The following is an 18,642-nucleotide window of genomic DNA, read 5'->3' on the forward strand; positions in this document are numbered from 1 at the left end:
CGATGTTCAGGACAGGAACGGTCTTTATCCTGTGTGAAGCAAGGTGGCTCAAGCTTGTGGCTGTGAAGAGCTGAAGGGGAGGGCAAGTCTGCAGGTAGCCTCCTGCCATCGAAGGGGGCCCTCTGCGTCGGGCTGCCCGGGCACAGAGAAGGGTCAAAACACCTTCCACTGGAGCAGTGCATCTCCTAGCCCCAGGCTTGGGGTTTCCTCAATGGAAACATGGATGTGACCCTGACGGGCCCGGCTGGCGCTGGCTTTGCTGTGCATGGGCTGCACCAGTTGCTGCTGCCCACACAGCAGGGCTGGTTCCTTGGCAAGTTGGATGTGACCATACGAGTGGCATGGCCACCTGCGGGGAACATCTGGCACTGCTGTCCCAAGGGCTACGAGCCATCAGGAAGCCTTTGACAAATGCTATAAAATCTTTCCACTCCTCCAAGATTTTCAGGCAGGGGGGAAAAAAAAAAGGTATCCAGAAAAACCTGAGCGTGTGGCTGTCGCTCGTGGCACCGGGTGTCTCCCAGGGCTTCCGCCGCTGGCCCTGGCATCACAGAGGTCGTCCAGGCAACTGCGCCGGTCCTGCTGCCGCTTCCCCCGGCTTCCCGGCCGCAGGAGACGCTGCATTGCCATGGCAGCCGCGAAGAAAAGTAGCCTCTTCCCTCCCGATCCTCACTATATCCCAGGGTAAGCTCTGGAGTTTGTCCAACGCGTGTGTTCATTCCTAATGCAGAGAGATCTGGCTGGGATAAAATGCTCTTTATGACTTATGGGTTTTTTTTGTTTTGGTTTGGGTTTTTTTTGATACTATTACATATTTCATATAAAAGTGCAACAAAGGAGACGGGACTCCAGGGAAAAAAAAATACTGCCTTACAATAGGGTGCAATTAAAGACTATGCCGTAGTGCATGAGGGGAGCTTTAAAATTATTCTTTTTTTATTTTTTGTTTCGAGTGGCCAAATGTTACTGGTGCTGCTATTCAGAGTTTTGGTTCCACGTTTAGATGATCTTCGTATCAAGCATGTTTGAATATATTATTTGAATAAATATTTGCATAAACATGATATACTGTTGACAAATTCATAGGGAGTAGTCGTGCTTTCAGATTTATCCAAGTTCTTTGAAGAAATTAGTGAATATGTGGATAACAGAGATGTTAATACACAGCTGGATTTTCTTTAAAAGCTTTTTGCAAAGTCCCCCTCTAAAGGCCTTTGGAAAAAACAAACAGCTGTACTTGGCTAAGAGGTCCCTATGAATTAGTTCTTAGTTAAAAGATAAGAAATAAAAGGTAGAAATAAGTGGATAGGTTTCATGGTGAAATGGAGGGAAGTTGCCAGTGGGGTCCCCCGGTGATCCGTGCTGGGACACGCAATCTCCAACGCACACATAAGTGGCCTGGAAAGGGCTGGATGGCCCTGAGGTGATGGAAGTTTCTGAGGGTACAAAATTACTTGGGTTACTCGAGTCTAAGGCTGACTTTGAAAGATGTCCGAAAGACCTCGCAGTACAGAGCAGCTGGGAACAAAACAGCGAAAATCAGCATAGAAAAATAACGCGAGTCACACGCAGACACGGACCCAGCACAAGTACGGGCAGGGCAAGGAGGTGGAGCTGCAACCACAGGTAACGGGTGGAGTATATTTTATTTTTTAATGATGCTCCCGTAGCAAAGTAAAGATCAAATCAGTCCTTACAATTTGAACAATAGGCAGGATTTTTCCATTACTGAGCTATATATCTTCACAAATGACATAAGCTCTGTTTTTTTAAGTGGTGTTGCGTTGCCGCAGTTGTCTGTCTGATGTGATTTTATACCACGTTCACGCTACCACCCGGTTAAAAGCTCTGTGCTGGCAGCAGGTCAGAAATGAGGGGTGATAACACAGCGGGCGCCATGGCTGGGGTTGCATCTCCTTTTTAGAGACAAAAGGCTCAAAATCTTCCCTTCCTCATTCTTGTCTTCAGACAGTTAAGGCCCTGACACCAAAATGTAACACGGGGGGCTGCTCCTCTTCAGGCTGCTGCTCCATCCCCTGAAGGGATGAGGAGGAGCATTGACCTGAAAAGGCCAAGTTCTGCCACCACTTTGCCCAGTGCCAGTATGGTCTTGCCCCATAGGCTTGTAGCACCCCTCCGCAGCCCTGAAGAAGACCTCAGACGGACAAGAGCATTGCTTTGTGTATGGCTCGGGCGGTTGAGTCTGAACAGGCCCTGAGAAAGCCGACATGGGACCTGGGTGTTGCTGTAATTAGAGGGAAATTGTACCTGTGCTGAAGCTGGGCGCGCTGCGTCCAGGTGCGGGGCTGGGGTGCTGGCAGGGCAAGGGAGAGATGGAGAAGGAGGGAGCGAGGGGATGTACCACATGCCCCACGGTAGCCGCTAACTGGCTCTACTGTGCGTGGTGTGGGGAGTGCTGAGCCCCCACCGCTGCCCCGGGGCAGATGAACAACCCTCCTTGGGCCTTGCCATTACATCTGCAAACACAACGAAGAGATCAAAATTGGCTACTGCTGCTCGAGTGTGTTGGGCCAGGTCTTCAAAAATGCCAGCACAGTGCTCAGAAGTGTTAGGAAGACAAATCAACTGGTAGGAAAGGACGAAGTGTAAGGAGGCCTAGTAAATCCATGAAGAATCCTCTCCTGGATGCTGGGTGCCACCCTGCCCACCCTACCTCAGGGAGGCTCAGCACTGCTGGGAAAATGATGGGCAGAGGGCCAGGGCTTTTTCTTGGCCATTAAGAAGGCCGAGCAGGTTTACGTGACAGTCTGGGGAGTGGTGATTGAAAAGATAGGGTTGAGTAATAGAAAAGTGAAATTAGGCATGGCCTTGGGAAAGCATGTTATTTGCTTGCTGCTTGTATGTGGGTTTTGAGGTCCATGACTGAAATGGTTTAGCGTGAATTACAGAAATGGTGGGTCTCTTATTTTCTTTATCAAAATACCACATGCAACAAAGTCATATAGCACCTGGAAGTCCAGGTCTGTTGCTGAAGCTCCGCTGCTTTCATCAGCAGAACTTGTAATTCAATTATCGGGCAGATCCGTTCCCCAGAAAACTAGACTGACTTGCCTGAGCTCCTCAGATTAACCTGCTTGTAATTGTTTATAAATTGAATCCTTTTTCAGCCCTGCCATTATTTTGTTCATGATCAAAATCCCTCTGACAAGCCTGCAATTATTTGGGCTATGTCATTTGTGCTCTTGCTTGGCTTTACCATCCTTGAGTAGCTTCCTCATGATCCAAGACTTATTGAAAAATCAATGAGAATGGGCCATAGAGCTCCTCCACCAGCTCTTGATAAGAAGATCCTGCCTACAAAGTGGGGAAACCTGCCAACTGTAAATGCATACCTTTGCTAGCTGCTGTTCAATGCATTTGGCAGGGAAAGTACTTACTCATCATCTTACTCATGCATCATCTTACTCATGCATCATCCGACTTTTTCCCCAAATACGCAGCAGGATCATCGATTGAGCATTTCTGCCTCTGTTGCAATTGGCAGTTCTGCCTTTCTCCTTCAGCAGTGGAATAACATCACCATTAGGAAGCTTTTGATGCTGGCAATAGTTACAGCTTCTGTTTCATACCTGAGCTCAGACTCCTTTCCTGAGTCCCCAAGGCCCAATCCACCTCTCTCAGCATTAGCTATGGAGAAGTCGAAATGTACAATGTCTGGAAGTCAAATGGTCTATCCTGAGCTGGGGAAAAAGGGAAGATCAGCACCTTGGGAAAGCAGCCGCCTTCCTGGTGGGGTCTGTCTGCTCCAGAGACTAGAGAGAGAGACCTGGATGCTGAGGTTTGGTAATACACCTACCTTTGGAGAAGCTAGAGTTAATGTGATGCATCTGGCTTGCAGGGAAAATGACCCTTCTCCTCCAAATCAGACAAATCCCACCTATTTGCAGTGTGAGGATCTCATGGCTCCCCAGCTGGCAGGCAGGCCAGCTGTTCATGGCCTTGATTTTGATGAGAATGGGTCGGTTACATGTGGTTGCATTAAAATGTCATTTCACACCTTGCATAAAGGTCCTCAAATGACGTGGTGACCTGCCCTGGCTACGAGCGACAGCGTGGCTTTTCGCAAATTGACTACTGAAGTCCTATCCTGCCCTCTTCCTCCTTATGAGGATACGAGACAGAATTGTTTGGAAGTTAAAACATTTTTTTTTCGTTATCTGAGTTTTAATATTGAACAAGAGACATCCGGAAATTGCCAGTAATTCACTATATTTTAGAACAGTGAGAGGGATCATAAAATTTCAAGTTGAAGCATGTTTAAATAATATTAGAACTGAGCATCTCCAAAATCAAAGCTTTATGCTGAGCTCCCTCTGTAGGTTTTCCTATCGTACTATGTGCGTGTGCTTCTGCAGATGCATTCACTGACCTCGTCCCATATTCATACGTGAGCCTAAGCACAAGACTATGCCTGCATACAGTTTTAACTTTATGAGCCAGTGTTTTTGCTCCCACGTGAAAGTATGCATGCACACACACCCCCGTGCTACCCGGGAGCACAGGCAGACCTGGGTTCCTGCATAACCATGTCCAGCTCCACGTTGCTCATGCCGGTTCTGTCTGTGTGCTGCCTGCGTGTAGCAATACCCTGGCAAAAACACGTTCATGCTCACAGACCTCTGACTCTGCAACTCCCGTTCCCAGGGCCCGCGTTCCCCAACCTGCATATGCTCCCTATAGACGGTCTTTCAAATGTGCAAAAGCCCCAAGCCAGACTATTCTGTACGTGGAAAGGATATCTTCAAATGTCATATAAGTGAATGCTCTTTTCTGATTTCCTCCTCAGCTACGAGGGCTTTGTCCCTCAGTACGGCTACCAGTTTGGAGAAACCTTTGGCAAAACCACTTTTCGTCTGCTGACAGATCCTAACGTTGGGAAGAGCCCTCACTCCCTGCTGGCGCCGCTGCACAAGCTGAGGTTCATAGAGGACTTCAGTGGGACAAAGCATGAAATCCCGGATTATATCCCTGCACATCCAGGTGAGCAGAAGGCAGGATTTCATCCTTTCAGCAAAGCGAGAGGTTCTGTAACTGGAGTCACAATGTTACCTGGGAGCAGGGAGGTCTGTGGTCAACCTGGATGATCTGGGGAGCAGTGTGATATTTCTCATGGAGCAGTTGTAGCTCTCATGTGAGCAAGGACACCTGGAGAGCAGCACTGATGGGAAGTTTAGGCATGATCTCCTCTCTTATGCCTTTATATGCCACAGGCTAAAACTTCCTCTTTTTCTTTAGGTGGGATTGGCCCTGCTCCCTCCCACCCATCCCTCGCATGGCCCCTTCCTTTGTCCTCAGGTGGCCCACCTGGTAAAGAGCTCATTGGATTTGGAGCTCAACTTGTATTGAATTGGGGAATTTGCTGCTTCTGCTTCAGCTCTGCCGGTGTCTCGTGTGTCCTCCTCTTCCTAATTTCTGCCAGTTCTGCTAGCGTGGATCCCCTTATTGCCCCATCAAGGGAACCTGCAGGAGCCCTCCTCAATCCTGGCAATCTGCAGTAACCTCATACGTGTCCCAGGCCCTTTGAGCCAAGTGCCTGATCCCTGCTGAACAGATGCCCCGTTTAATGGGAGCAAGTCATCCCCTGGCTACGTGCAGCAGTTACGCACTGAGGGGGTTGAGTTAGCTGGAGAAGGCCACATTAAAGTGCTGCTTTCCCACTTCACGCTGGGAATTCATACTGCTTCTTGCAAACTTTGGTCTCCCTATACTTTTTAGTCAGTGTTTTCCAGGATTCAGGCCTCCATTATGCACTTGTAGCTTACTAGCTTTATTCCTGGACATCTACATTTGCATTTCCTTGAATTAAAATGTAGCTTGTTTGAATGGACCCAACTAACCAGTTGACCTAGTTGCTCTCTGTCATTATCCTGTCTTCATTATTTTACATTTGCCAACCTTTACGTCATCTATGAACATTTACAGCTTTGATTTCACATTTACTTCTCGTTGGTGAAAATGCTGAAGAGAGTGGTCACAAGAAGCACTTCCTTCTGCTGAAAACTCTTAACTGAGAGCTATTACTTTAGAGCTGTCAGTGAGCAAGTCCTTAATTCTTCTGTTGTAAACTTTGTTAATAGTGTGGCATTCCTTTTTTAAGGAGAATATTTGATGTTACTAAGGTCAAATATCTCACGGCAGTGTATCGTATCGTATTTGCCTTTAGCAGACTCAGAGTCTGAAGAATGTTTGTCAAGATCTGTTTTCCGTAAGACCTTGTTGATGCTAGTTTTTATCAGATGTGCTTTTTTCTGGAAGCGATAGCAAACTCGTTTGACCAGTGATACCAAACTTGGCTCCCCCCTCGGTTATGCTGGGTCTCCACGGGCTGCTGTTTTGAGGTTTGGTTTTGAGGGGTTACCCAAGGGAGCAAGTGCATGGGGTGACCCACATGAGCTTCCCAGAGCCAGGAACCAGGTGATGACACCCTCCCTGCCTGAAGAACGGATGGTCGCTTGCTCTTAGGGTCATAACAAACAGAGACAAAAAGGTTAAAATGACAAAATACCCCCGTATGCATGTCGAAGCCGAACCTTTAGTGGAACCTGGAAGCTCCTGCCTCCTCGGAGGCGCTGCCCCATCTTCTGCACGCGGTGTTTTCTACAGCCAGATGCAGGAGCATTCAGAAATGGCTCCTCTGCGTTAGTCACCAGCCTCCGGATTGACACGCGTTATTGGGAAGAGATTGACTGGAGTGCACGTATTTTCCTCCATCAAATAGACAATGCTTTCTTGGCTTTTGATGTTGTGCCTAATTCAGCAACCTTTCTGAATTGGTAAGTTTGCAAAAATCAAGAACAAAATAAGGTAATAAAGAGCTAGTATGGATTTCTCAAGTACACAACTACTTTATTTTTTCCTTTGGTGAAGTAACTGGCTTGCTGGTTAAAAGGGAAAGAGCAGATTCTATATTTTCAGTGATAATCTAAAGATGTAATAAGATGAAGCTATTTTAAAACTTGCACAGTGGATTGAAAAATCACTTTTATTGAGTGTTTTTCTTTGATTTGTTGCTAAGCTGGGAATAGCACTTGACAATACAATTATAAGTAGATTCCAAATTTAAATACAAATCAGAATTGTTATACTCTTGCAGAAAGGGCAAACTTTATGCTGTTTTAGATGGCATAGCTAATTATTCCCCTAAGTTTTTTGCAGATAGGGCCTTAGCTGAAAGATAGCGTCTAGTCTGTGGGGTTTTGCACTGTAATACAGACATAAACAAAACAAAAGAGGAGGTCAGGGAGCGGCAGTAATGATCAGAAAAAAATGACCTACAAGAACAAAAATTGAAGGAATCTGGTTTGTTTAAAAAAGACCAGACTGACATGATAATGATTTTCCAATAAGGAAAAGGTCGTTACGGGGGGTAAGATCAATCGTTCCCCATAACCGCCAAGGAAAAACAGAAATTGGTTTAGGAAACGCTTGGACTGTAGAGGGTCGGGGAGCCCGAGGGACGTACGTCACAGGCTATTTTTAAGGGAAAGTTCGACAGAAGCTGCCAAGCTCGGCCGCCCCTGCAGAGTCTCAGTCCGCAGGGCTCTGCCCCGGTTCGCAGCATACAGCAGCTGGAGGTGTGGGGTTTTTTTGTTTTTCCTTCCCTCCAGCCAGCATCAGCAGACCCTTTCCTTGACCAGCAGTAGCAAAGCCAGCGAGAGAATTCCCCGTTTGACGTGGCAGGGCTGTGTTTGCGGGTAGTGTCGCAGCCAAAGGGAGCAAAGTATTTGGTTTTTTTTCCTGCCTTACTGGTAGCTGGTACAGATAGGGAAGCTGAAAACATTTTACGGTTTAGGCATGGCCTAGATCAAATTTTAAATGATCGAACTTTTCAAGCCATTTTTCTGTGCAGGCGAGTTCCCCAGATGGGGCCGATGGCATCCGCAGGCCAGACCATGGGATGGATGTCCTCCACCTCCGGTCCCGGAGGAGCATGGCGGGGGCCAGGTCCACCTCGACGGGGACGGCCTCGTTCTGCCGCTCCTTCCCCGTAACTCGGTGTCTCTCTCTCAGGTGATTTTTCCCATACGAAAGCCACGGCTGGAGCAAGCCTTCCTGACCCAGCCCTCGAACCGAGCGTTCCCGCGCCCCGGCGGGGGCCGGCGGAGGAGCGACACGTGCCAACGCGCGCGGGCCCTGGTGACGCCGCACCTTTGCGCGAGCGGAGCAGGCACATTCCCAGCCATCCCGGCCCGAGGCTGGCGTACGAGCACGAGCAGAGGATTTCACCCCAGCCTGCCGCGACACCAAAGGCGTCTGAGGAGAAAGAAGGGCGATTACCGGACATAACCACGGCCGGTGGACGGGAAAAAAGAGATGATCCCTCCCAACCTGAGAGTGCCTGTGGCCAGGGATGGAGAAGCTTTCCCAGCATCCCAAAAATCAAACAGGTAAGTGGTTTTGCATGGAAAAGGCACACGCTGCAGAGGGATGGATGGCTCAGGTACTCTGCTGTATTGCAAAGCTGCATATGGTGCGTGGGCATGGAAAGGCTCTCCTTGGTATACAGGGTGTGAAGAGGGAATTTCCTACGGGCCTGGCAAGGAGACAAAGTCGAAAGCATCTTGCAGGACCATATCAAACTCACGTTAGCGTTTCTAGCAGTAATGAATCTGCTGTATCCTCAGGAAATTGTTCTAACCATTAATTGCTCTTCCTAATCAAAAAGGCTTCATTTCTCATTTGATTGCACTTTAGCTTCAAATTCCAGTCATTAGATCTTGTGCTATTCAAAGGACCAGTCCTCTTGCGCTAGGCTTATGTTTCCTTTGCAGGTACTTAAAGCCCAACCCACCGACGTTCGCGTTGATAAAATAGAGTGCTCTTGGCATCTTGCGTTACGTGACATGTTTCTGGTCACTTAACTGTTCTCGTGACTCGCCTGAATTTCTTACCATTTTTCACTATCCCTCATGAAACACAAGCATTGGGATTTGACATAGTAAAACAATATCAGGCTCAATACTACAGGTAGCATGGCACAGCCAATATGACACTGGCACTACATGTTTGATCCCCTTATTCCTTCTGGACCCAGAGATAGCATTTGTCATGTCACAGTCAGCTGGGGCTGTGCAAATCCACTGAAGGCAGAGATTAGAGATCTGACGTACTGAGTCGAAAGCGGGATTGGATATAAATCCCAAGAACGCTCATTCCTGCTCCTTGCTTTAAGAAATAGCCTGTGGAACAGATTTTCAAAGGAGCTCAGCACCAAAAGCTCCCCTTGTTCTCCCTTGGGTATTTTGCAAAATCTCTGCACATGCAGATCTGGTCTAGTAAAGTAATTTGACTTCACCAGAAATTCTTTGAGGCTCTTAGTGTAAAGCCAGAAAGAAATGACAGTTGTGATCAGCAGGTTCTGGCAGTGAATTAAGCTGTGGAGTCAAAGGAGGAAGCAGATTTTAGTGGTGTTTATTATATTTCTGCTTTTATTTTGAGCCTGTAAAAGTTGAAGGTGTGACTCTGCCAGCGGTGGCTGAACCAGCGGATGCAGAGAGCTATAATCGGTTCCCCAGGCTGGATGTACCAAACGCCATCCAACAGAAAGCCATTTCAGGTAAAAATGAGGCTATGGGCAGCACAAGTCCGCCTCAGGAGGAACAGTGTCACCTTCCCCCTGCCTGTGGGAAATCTTAGAGACATTTGCCAGTTGCTCCAGCTTGTTGAACGTTTTGGGATGGAAAATGCCCCAGCTCCTCTTGATGCAACGGCGTTTCTTTGGGATGCCGTCACCCCGATGAGTCTCACGCTGAGGCAGGGGTGCCCGTGGGCAGGCAGGAGGGTCGCGGGAGCCGCGTCCTCCTCCCGTCCCCTGCAGTGACAAGACCTTGCTAGCAAACGCGCCAGAAAGCAGGAAGGGAGAGTGGGTCGTGGGCTCTGTGCTAACTCCGGTAGCTGGATGAATAACTGCTACAGTTGAGTTACTTCTCTCCTAGAAATACAAGATCGCTTCCTGAATCATCAAATCAATAAATAGTGTTACATTACACTATCGCAAATATATAAAACTGTCTTACAACACGTTATATTCTTTAACTTCACCATGGACACTGGAAGAGTGTTCCTCTGTGGGTAGGAAAGGCAATTTGCTGAATTTCCCACCTAAAAGGTACCACGTCAGCTGGGGGCATTACCTCACTGCACAGCTGACCATAGTGAATACGGTGAGTTCAAGTCAAAATATTTCAGACTGAGCAAAAGAGGAGGACTAAGCACCAGTGTGAAAAATTCTGGGTTTTTTTTTTTTGCTTTTACTTTTTTCTTTCCCCATTTTATAGACTTTGTCCAGTTTCTACATTATAGTTAGTGACAATTTGTTGGATGAGAAGGGAAAATGAAAAAAGGTTAGACACTCAATAGTTAGCATCTGCATGTATATTAAATTGGGAGAGAACTTGACAGAGCTATTGGTTTAAAGAAAACATGACAAGAAAATAAAATGTGTTTTTTCCATACCACATGGAGACCAACCATGGATCAGTTCAGCCCATAGAATTTTGCTTGGGATTATAAAAAGATGGTTTCAAAATAGCTCTTACATGTGAAATATCTGATTTTACAATTTAAATGGAAGAGTTTTAAAAAGTTTTCTTCCCTATAATTTGCCAAGACTTTATATTTATCCCAGCCTCTTCCACTTACAAATTGGTTGATCCTGGTATGATATGTATGTTCTTAAGCAGAAAATGTTCTCTCTTCTCTTCATCTGAAGGTTACACTGGATACATACCCTGCTACACCTGCATTACTGGCGTTAACTACATCCAAGGTGTTAAGGATGCCATGAATGAATTTGACAGAAATCAGGTAGATTATATGCACAAACTTCATTTCAACAATGTAATGTTGGTCTTGAGCCCCTTGCGACACTGAAAGTTGTTTCATTTACACTGATAGTATTAGAACTGGGGTTATAAGTACAAGTAAAATAAAATCCTATTAAGTAACATGTTGAAAAAAATCATAGGCAATTACATTTTATAACTCGTTTCCTTGGGACATTAAGGGAGGATAAAAGAGTTCATAAAAGGATTAAACAAATTTATTGAGCGTAGGTTCACGGGTTGCAATTAAAAAAGTTGCTCTGGGTGCAGAAACACAGCATCTATCTCTTTGCACTCCCCTTATGCATTTCCCTACCTGCATGGTAGTGATGGATGGGCTGCTTGGATGGATATTTCTGCCTTTTGAGGGTTATAATGCTTTTTCCTTTACTAGGATAATATGTTTTAGAAGGATCTATAATCTTCTCCTATCGCCTTCTTTGGGAAGGATGCAGAAATATCCTTAGAGCACAACTCTTATTTCCTCCTCTCCCTGTAACATCCCCCGTACAATGCCTTAGTCCTCCTGCATGAACGCAAGCGATCCCTCCCACGGGAGTCAGACCGCATTCGAACCTGCAGGTTTCTTCCCGCTGCCGGAGCGGAGTGCAATCCCTGAGACACAGAAAGTCGCTGGCCTAAAGCCAGCGAGGATTCATCAGCTCAGTCACACAGCTAATTAAAAGTGGGTTACAAAATTTCCTACCCCTTCTCATCACTAGGATTCACTGTGGTGCCTTCGCCCCAGAGCAAATCGGTCTGATGCAGAAGAAAGTCCAACACAGAGGCAGCCCTTTGACTCGGAGGAGCTCAGCCGGCCGTAAATGACTCAGCGGCAGGCAGTGGCAGGGCTGATATTTCCTGGTGGCGTCCTGATGGTTTTGCTGAATTTCTTTTCCCTGTGCTGGTTTGCTTATCCTTTCCTCGTGCAGTTAAAAGAAATCGAAATAAAGCAAACAGAACAAAACCCGGATGTTATCAAAACTAAATGTACTGTTTGCAAATCCTTTCTGCCCTGGTATCCTGCATCCCTGCAAGACGTCTGCCAGCGACGGCATGCAGCGAACCTGAGAAGGAGGCGGGTGGTGTTCCTCTGCATCACAGGAATCGCAGGCTTGTAGCGGTTATCTGCAGCACACGAGGAATATAAACATGCTAAAAATTCACCAAACAGTTCTAAGATGGCTTCTGACTTCAAGCCACTAATCTTCTGCCCTAAATCTGCCTTGCCCTAGGTTATGTGCTAGGATGTGCCATGGATCATTTCTTACTATCTACCTCAGGCGAAATAATGAAATCCTCTTGCTTCAGTGCTGCTTTTGAGGGAGTTGTGGTAATCAGGCCATCATCATCCGCAAAACGGTTCAATGGACCCAGCAGATCGTTCAGGTTTACAAACCCTGTCCCTTCACCACTGAGCAGGGTATGCGTTAATGAGGTCAGGGAAGCTTTATGGGCACTTTTGGGCTTTTGCCACTACAGCAATCTGCAGAACTGCAATATCCTTCAAGGCACCCTCTCATCTCAGTTCGACCTCTGAAGTCAGGCGGCAGGTCCAGGAGAGATGGTTTAGTCTCCCTTTAGCTAACGCTCCCTAAGCCTTCCTGTTCCCACTCCCCTGGGAATTACTGGCTAATCACCACGAGTGGGATGCACAGAAGAACAAAACCAATCGAAGGTGTCAGAACAAAAAGCTGATGTGCAGAGTCATAGCAGCCACGGCACATATCCGACTCCAGCAGCTACAGTCGGCTGACAGCAATTCAAGTTTATGAGCACAAGGCCCTTGGGACTCGTGGATGATGCCCACATGTGACCAAGGCAGTGTAGTCTGTAGAGATCCTGGAAGCACAATCTGAGGGCAGCGAGCTGATCTGTGCACCTGGTGGGACATTAGCTATCAAACCCACTTCTGTAGAGGCTTTTTTCCACCACCATTCAGGAGCAAACTCTAAGTGGAAAAAGGGAAGATGCAATGTATTCAGCTGCTAATCAGAGGAGAACAGGACTGGTAAGAGAACTGCTTTGCATTAGCTTAAATATTTCCATTCACATGAAGTCAAATCACATTACTTGCATAACAAAAATATGTTGTAAAATGAACAATACATTTTTTTTTTTTTTCCTTCTCCACAGTTTTTGCTGAGAAACCCAGATTGTGAGTTTGGCAAGAGACTACCACAAACATACTGGCCTAACAACGGAATTTACACCAGTGCTGGACTGATACCTTTCTATACAGGCTTTGTACCAAGTAAGTTTATCAGCTGAAAGAAAACAAAAGTCACTGATACTAATTACTATTATTAAGTAGTACTGTTGTTGTAAGCAGCAGTAGTGTCATAGTAGAGAGCAGTTACTGAAATGTTCCGTATTGGAAGTTAATTTTTTTCAGTCTTTGCCAAAGTCTTGGACTTGTGTTATCCCTGCCTTCCTGCAGGAGATCCCATGACGCAGAACGTTGCTGTAGTTTCCAGCCACAAATCCCCCCAAAAGTGGAGGGTGCTCAGTGATAGCTCACCTGTTACATGGTACACATCACAACTTCTTCCCTAAGAAAGTGATTTCTGTTCCAAAAAGCTTAAAAAGGCAAAAGGTAGGAAATGCAAACAGGTTGGGAGAGTGGAAAAACGCAGTGAAACAATGTTAGCCATCAAGAGAGGTGGTGGCTACCCCGTACTGTCTAATTATTGTCATTATAGGCTTTATTAAAAAGAAGAGGTCTGAATAAAGTAGTTTTGTCAATGTTAAGGGGAAATTTTGCCCATGCACCTGACAGAAAGCATTAAGATGTTAGACTGCAATTTCAACAAATGAGCAATTGATATTGGAATCATTGACAGCGCAAAGCATCAACATCTCAGTAATGTGCAAGTGACAGGAAAGCATGGAGATAAAAAACAAACTAATAGTTTGTACTTGATGCAATAAACAGAAGGAAAATGGTAGAGAATATAAATTATGGAAGAAGTGGAAGTAAAGAGGGGGAAATGAGTATCATGGCAGGTTGGACTATAGCTGGTATCAAAATTGTACATGAGCTGAGTGGAGGATGTTGAGGCAGTGAATTATGACTAGCAACTTTTAATCAGAGGGCATCGGAAAGGTTCATCTAAGGAAGGCTATGCAGAAAAAGCAGTAAGGTTTATACATAGCTAGTAAGTTCTTGAAGGATGGTATAAAAAAGATTAGTTTTAGCTAGGCGGTTCTAGCAGGACTAAATGCTTTAGCACTGCTAATACAATCATTAGTTTTAGGCCTTCCAAAGAATTTGAGAATGCCTGGAACTAAACTCTACAGCTTCCGCTTGTCCCCTCTAACAGTTCCTTTGGGACGAATACACACAGCCTGGAGGAATGGTGTGATTTGACATCACGCACTGTATATAGGAAAAAGGGGGGGAAAAAAAATCCCCCTCCAGCCACTCCTTCTGAACTCTGTCACCACATTCCTACTTCAGTGGAAGGAGAGACACTGAGCCTAGAAGCTGCAGGTGCTGTGTCACACGTACCTACTCCCTCCCTTCCCATGGTAGCTCCTAGGTCTCCCAAGACAAAATCCTGACGACTTCCGCATCATTTCTTTCTCTGCGCTGTTACACAGTGGGGTTAGGGTTATACTCGTACAAGGCTACAGCCTGCAAGTCAAAAATATCTCTCGGAGAAAGGCTGCTGTAACCCTGTTAGAAATACAGTGAACTGGACTCCAGTGTCAACATTGATCTTTGCGTTTTGTCACCTCCGCCAAAAGCCTGCAGAAAGGTGGAGGAAGAAGCTGTAGTGCTTCAGGCAGCTCTCTGTGCACTGCAGTGCTCCTAGTGATGTAGGCCCTTGGGTGGGGGGCAAGGATGCTGGGTTGAAGGGGCGTAAGAGTAACTCATTTAACTTTGCTGAAAAGGATCCTGGGGGGGCTGATACTGTCCTTTCAGGAACCAGCGAGGCACAGGGTCTTGTTTCAAGCTACAGAAAAACAAAAACACACTGTAATGGTACATGAACTTCTGTGTAATGAAGGTGGAAGGGACCCAAAATTCAGCTTTAAGACAAAAATCCACTGCTTGATGAAGTGTTACATCATGCTTCAAAAATCTAACTTTTTGTCATCTTTGAATCTACAGAAGTATTCTCCCATGTAGGCTTGAAACTAGTCACTTGTTTCTCTTTCAAAGTCATTTTCATAGCCCCTACTTTCCATCAGATCAATATAGTGTTTTTTTTTTTAAACTATTATAAACAGTGCAACTCTGTAAAGAGAATTTTTTTTAAGGAGTTACAAAAACTTAACCTGCTATCAATCACAATTAAGAATACTGAACAGTATTTCCTCAGCAGGAAAGCAGTCCATTCTATCCTGTCTCAATTACTGAGTAAACATTTTCCTTTGTCATTTTAGCTAACACTGAACACTAGTTGTTTCCATAGTGCATGTTTGTTTTGCTAGTAACACTTTCAAGACACAAAATAGTGTAACTTGGGATCAGGTATTCATACTAACCAAACACAGAAAGAGAAGCTATGCAGCCTCCTGAATAATTTATGTTATTCTTTGAGATGTCTAGATACTGGCTTAAACATGACTCTGTCAAGTGATGCTCTGGCTGCATAAATTGGAGATCTTCAGCATTACTTTTGTCCTCAGCTCTAGATGTAAAACAGCCTGTTATGGAGAGCTCCCATGCAGGAAGTCATAGCTATCTGCTAGGTTTATGCTGCTAAATAGGTGCAGAGATCAGCCCTAGGTGAGGCCAGCTTATCTTCTTCCAGAAATATCCATGCTATCAGAACAGTAACTGGCCTACGCCATTTTATGATCCAGAGAGGAGGAGTAAGCTACAGCTGTAGCTTCCAGGCACCTACATTTGAGCCTATGCTTCCACTGTGGGCTGAAGAGCTGCTCCCTCTAGATCAGACTTAAGTTTGGACAGCTGACCCATCACCTGTAATAGGAGCCCACATGCAGGTACCTAAATTTAGACACAGCTTACAGCTGACTTTCATCCTTGATGTTAACTGTATCTCCCTCTGCCAGTACACTTGACTACAGAATAGTATCAGAGTATTTTTTCAATTCCCTCAACACAGGGAAAAAGCAGTAATGCCACTATATCCAGTGACACTAGCAACAGGTGTCTACTCTGTTAGAAAGCAGAGGGAAAAATGTAGTTCCCCATGGCACAGTGGCAGATGGCTAGTGCTCACTCAACATCCTGTATTTTTGCTTTCCAGCCCTCAGACACAGCTATGCGCTTACTTTTGGAAACAGCACCCGAAGAGCTTACCAAAAGGAACAAAGGAGACAAGCCTGTGCACTGCGAAAAAAACTTTAATGATGCCTGTACAGCATTTGAAGTGACTTTGAAACAGGAAGAGGAACACAACACAGACAAGAGAAGTTTTGAATGAAAGAGTTCATACAGCTTTAAACAAAATTTACAGGTGTTCATTTGCATAGGTTTTATTCTGCCTCTTCCTCCGCCTCCTCTTCAAATTCCCCCTCTTCCTCAGCTGTAGCATCCTGGTACTGCTGATACTCAGACACCAGGTCATTCATGTTGCTCTCAGCTTCTGTGAATTCCATCTCATCCATACCCTCGCCAGTATACCAATGCAAGAAAGCCTTTCGGCGGAACATAGCAGTAAATTGTTCAGAAATGCGTTTAAAAAGCTCCTGGATAGCTGTACTGTTACCAATAAACGTGGCAGACATTTTCAGGCCACGAGGTGGAATGTCACAGACCGCTGTTTTAACGTTATTGGGAATCCATTCAACAAAATAGCTGCTATTTTTGTTTTGAACGTTAAGCATTTGCTCGTCAACCTCTTTCATGGACATGCGCCCCCTGAAAACAGCAGCTACTGTGAGATAGCGGCCATGACGTGGGTCACATGCCGCCATCATATTTTTCGCATCAAACATCTGCTGCGTTAGCTCTGGTACAGTTAGAGCACGATACTGCTGGCTCCCACGGCTTGTGAGCGGGGCAAAACCAGGCATGAAAAAGTGCAAACGGGGAAAGGGAACCATGTTAACTGCTAGCTTGCGCAAGTCAGCATTAAGCTGGCCTGGGAAACGCAGGCAGGTGGTAACACCGCTCATGGTTGCCGACACTAAATGGTTCAGATCACCGTACGTTGGAGTAGTTAACTTCAGTGTTCTGAAGCATATGTCATAGAGTGCTTCATTATCAATACAGTATGTTTCATCTGTGTTCTCCACAAGCTGGTGCACAGAAAGTGTTGCATTGTAGGGCTCTACTACAGTATCTGATACTTTAGGGGAAGGTACAACACTGAAAGTATTCATAATTCGGTCTGGGTACTCTTCGCGAATTTTGCTGATTAGGAGGGTACCCATGCCAGAGCCAGTGCCACCACCAAGAGAGTGAGTAAGCTGAAAGCCCTGGAGACAATCACAGCTTTCTGCCTCCTTTCTTACAACATCTAACACTGAATCAACTAATTCAGCACCTTCAGTATAGTGGCCTTTTGCCCAGTTATTTCCTGCTCCGCTCTGACCTGGAAGAGAGACATTTCCATATTAAATTACAGTCGCTGCTTCCTGCTTGCAAGCAAAGCGTAAGAGCATCAAGCTACAGCAGTGCTTTCATTTTGTCAAGCGCAGAGCTATGGTGTCACACAAGCACCTCTAAAATGACTGAAAGCTACAGAGAAAACGTTTACTATCCAAGGATACAGCAGCCATTTGCGTTCTCCGACATTACCGAGAAGATGACGAGAATCGGAAGAGCAACGACACCTTGTGCCTTCCCAGACCTGCTCTCCCAAGAGCTGCCATCATGCACCAGCCGCAGATCCCGGTATTTCATGCCCGCAGAAGCGCCAGGATTAACCCCCCCCCCACCCCCCCCGGCGCCGCGCTCGCCCTGGGAGCATGTGCGGCGGCGAAGCCCGCAGTGCAGCGTCGCTGCCCTGCCCACCCCACCGCACCCCGAGCCGGTTACACGAGCGGTCCCTCCCCCGCTCCCGGCACACTCACCGAACACGAAGTTGTCTGGCCTGAATATCTGGCCGAAGGGCCCGGAGCGCACCGAGTCCATGGTGCCGGGCTCCAGGTCCACCAGCACGGCGCGCGGCACGTACTTGCCACCTGCAAAACAGGGAGAAGCCGTGACTGCGGCGCCGGGGGCGGCCCGGGGGGCGGCCGGCGCGCCGGGCCCTACCTGTGGCCTCGTTGTAGTAAACGTTAATGCGCTCGAGCTGCAAGTCGCTGTCTCCATGGTAGGTGCCGGTGGGGTCGATGCCATGTTCGTCGCTGATCACCTCCCAAAACTGCCGGAGAAAATCGCGTCAGGGGCGGCCGGGCCCCGCCCGCCGCCCCCCGCCCCCGGCCCGCCGCCCCCTCCCCGGACCTTGGCCCCGATCTGGTTCCCGCACTGCCCGGCCTGCAGGTGCACGATCTCCCTCATGATGGCGGCAGCACAGCGCGCTCTCAGCCAGCACCCCTCTTTCCCCCAACTGACTCTGACGGCGTGAGGTAACCGCCAAGCCTTATATAGCAGCGGAATGCGCGCGCACCCTTCTTTTCCCCTCCCAGGCGACCGTCAGCAGCAGCTATTGGCTACTCATAACGAGGCTTCAAAAGTGACGAGAACTGATTGGCTTGAGCACTGTCACTCAAACTAGGGGCTCCCATTTGCTCCGCCCGTTTTTCCTGTTGATTTTACTGTTAGGCAACGGGCGTCCATGAATGCCCGCCTCCACTTGCTTAGCGCACTCCCGATTGGCTTAATTAAATGATTGATGTCGCGCATGATTGGCTGTCGGCCTCCGCCGTAAGC

The 18,642-nt window shown here is 46.8% G+C and overlaps 2 protein-coding genes across 2 annotated transcripts; one reads left to right on the plus strand and one right to left on the minus strand.

The window, feature by feature from the left end:
• The first annotated feature begins 628 nt into the window (after nt 1-628).
• Nucleotides 629-16,623, plus strand: CIMIP2A (ciliary microtubule inner protein 2A). Its single transcript, XM_026113786.2, has 7 exons — nt 629-684; nt 4,808-5,001; nt 8,032-8,408; nt 9,460-9,577; nt 10,733-10,827; nt 12,981-13,098; nt 16,070-16,623. Exons 1-7 carry the CDS (start codon nt 629-631, stop codon nt 16,168-16,170), a joined length of 1,059 nt encoding a protein of 352 aa, XP_025969571.2. The 3' UTR covers nt 16,171-16,623.
• TUBB4B (tubulin beta 4B class IVb) lies at nt 16,149-18,352 on the minus strand. The gene is made up of 4 exons (XM_064523624.1): nt 18,214-18,352; nt 18,025-18,133; nt 17,841-17,951; nt 16,149-17,359 (listed from the first exon to the last, which is right to left on the minus strand). The coding sequence occupies exons 1-4, from the start codon at nt 18,268-18,270 to the stop codon at nt 16,299-16,301; spliced, it is 1,338 nt and encodes a 445-aa protein (XP_064379694.1). The 5' UTR covers nt 18,271-18,352; the 3' UTR covers nt 16,149-16,298.
• Nucleotides 18,353-18,642: the final 290 nt, after the last annotated feature.

This window comes from Dromaius novaehollandiae, chromosome 20 (assembly GCF_036370855.1).
Source record: "Dromaius novaehollandiae isolate bDroNov1 chromosome 20, bDroNov1.hap1, whole genome shotgun sequence".
Classification (NCBI taxonomy): Eukaryota; Metazoa; Chordata; class Aves; order Casuariiformes; family Dromaiidae; genus Dromaius; species Dromaius novaehollandiae.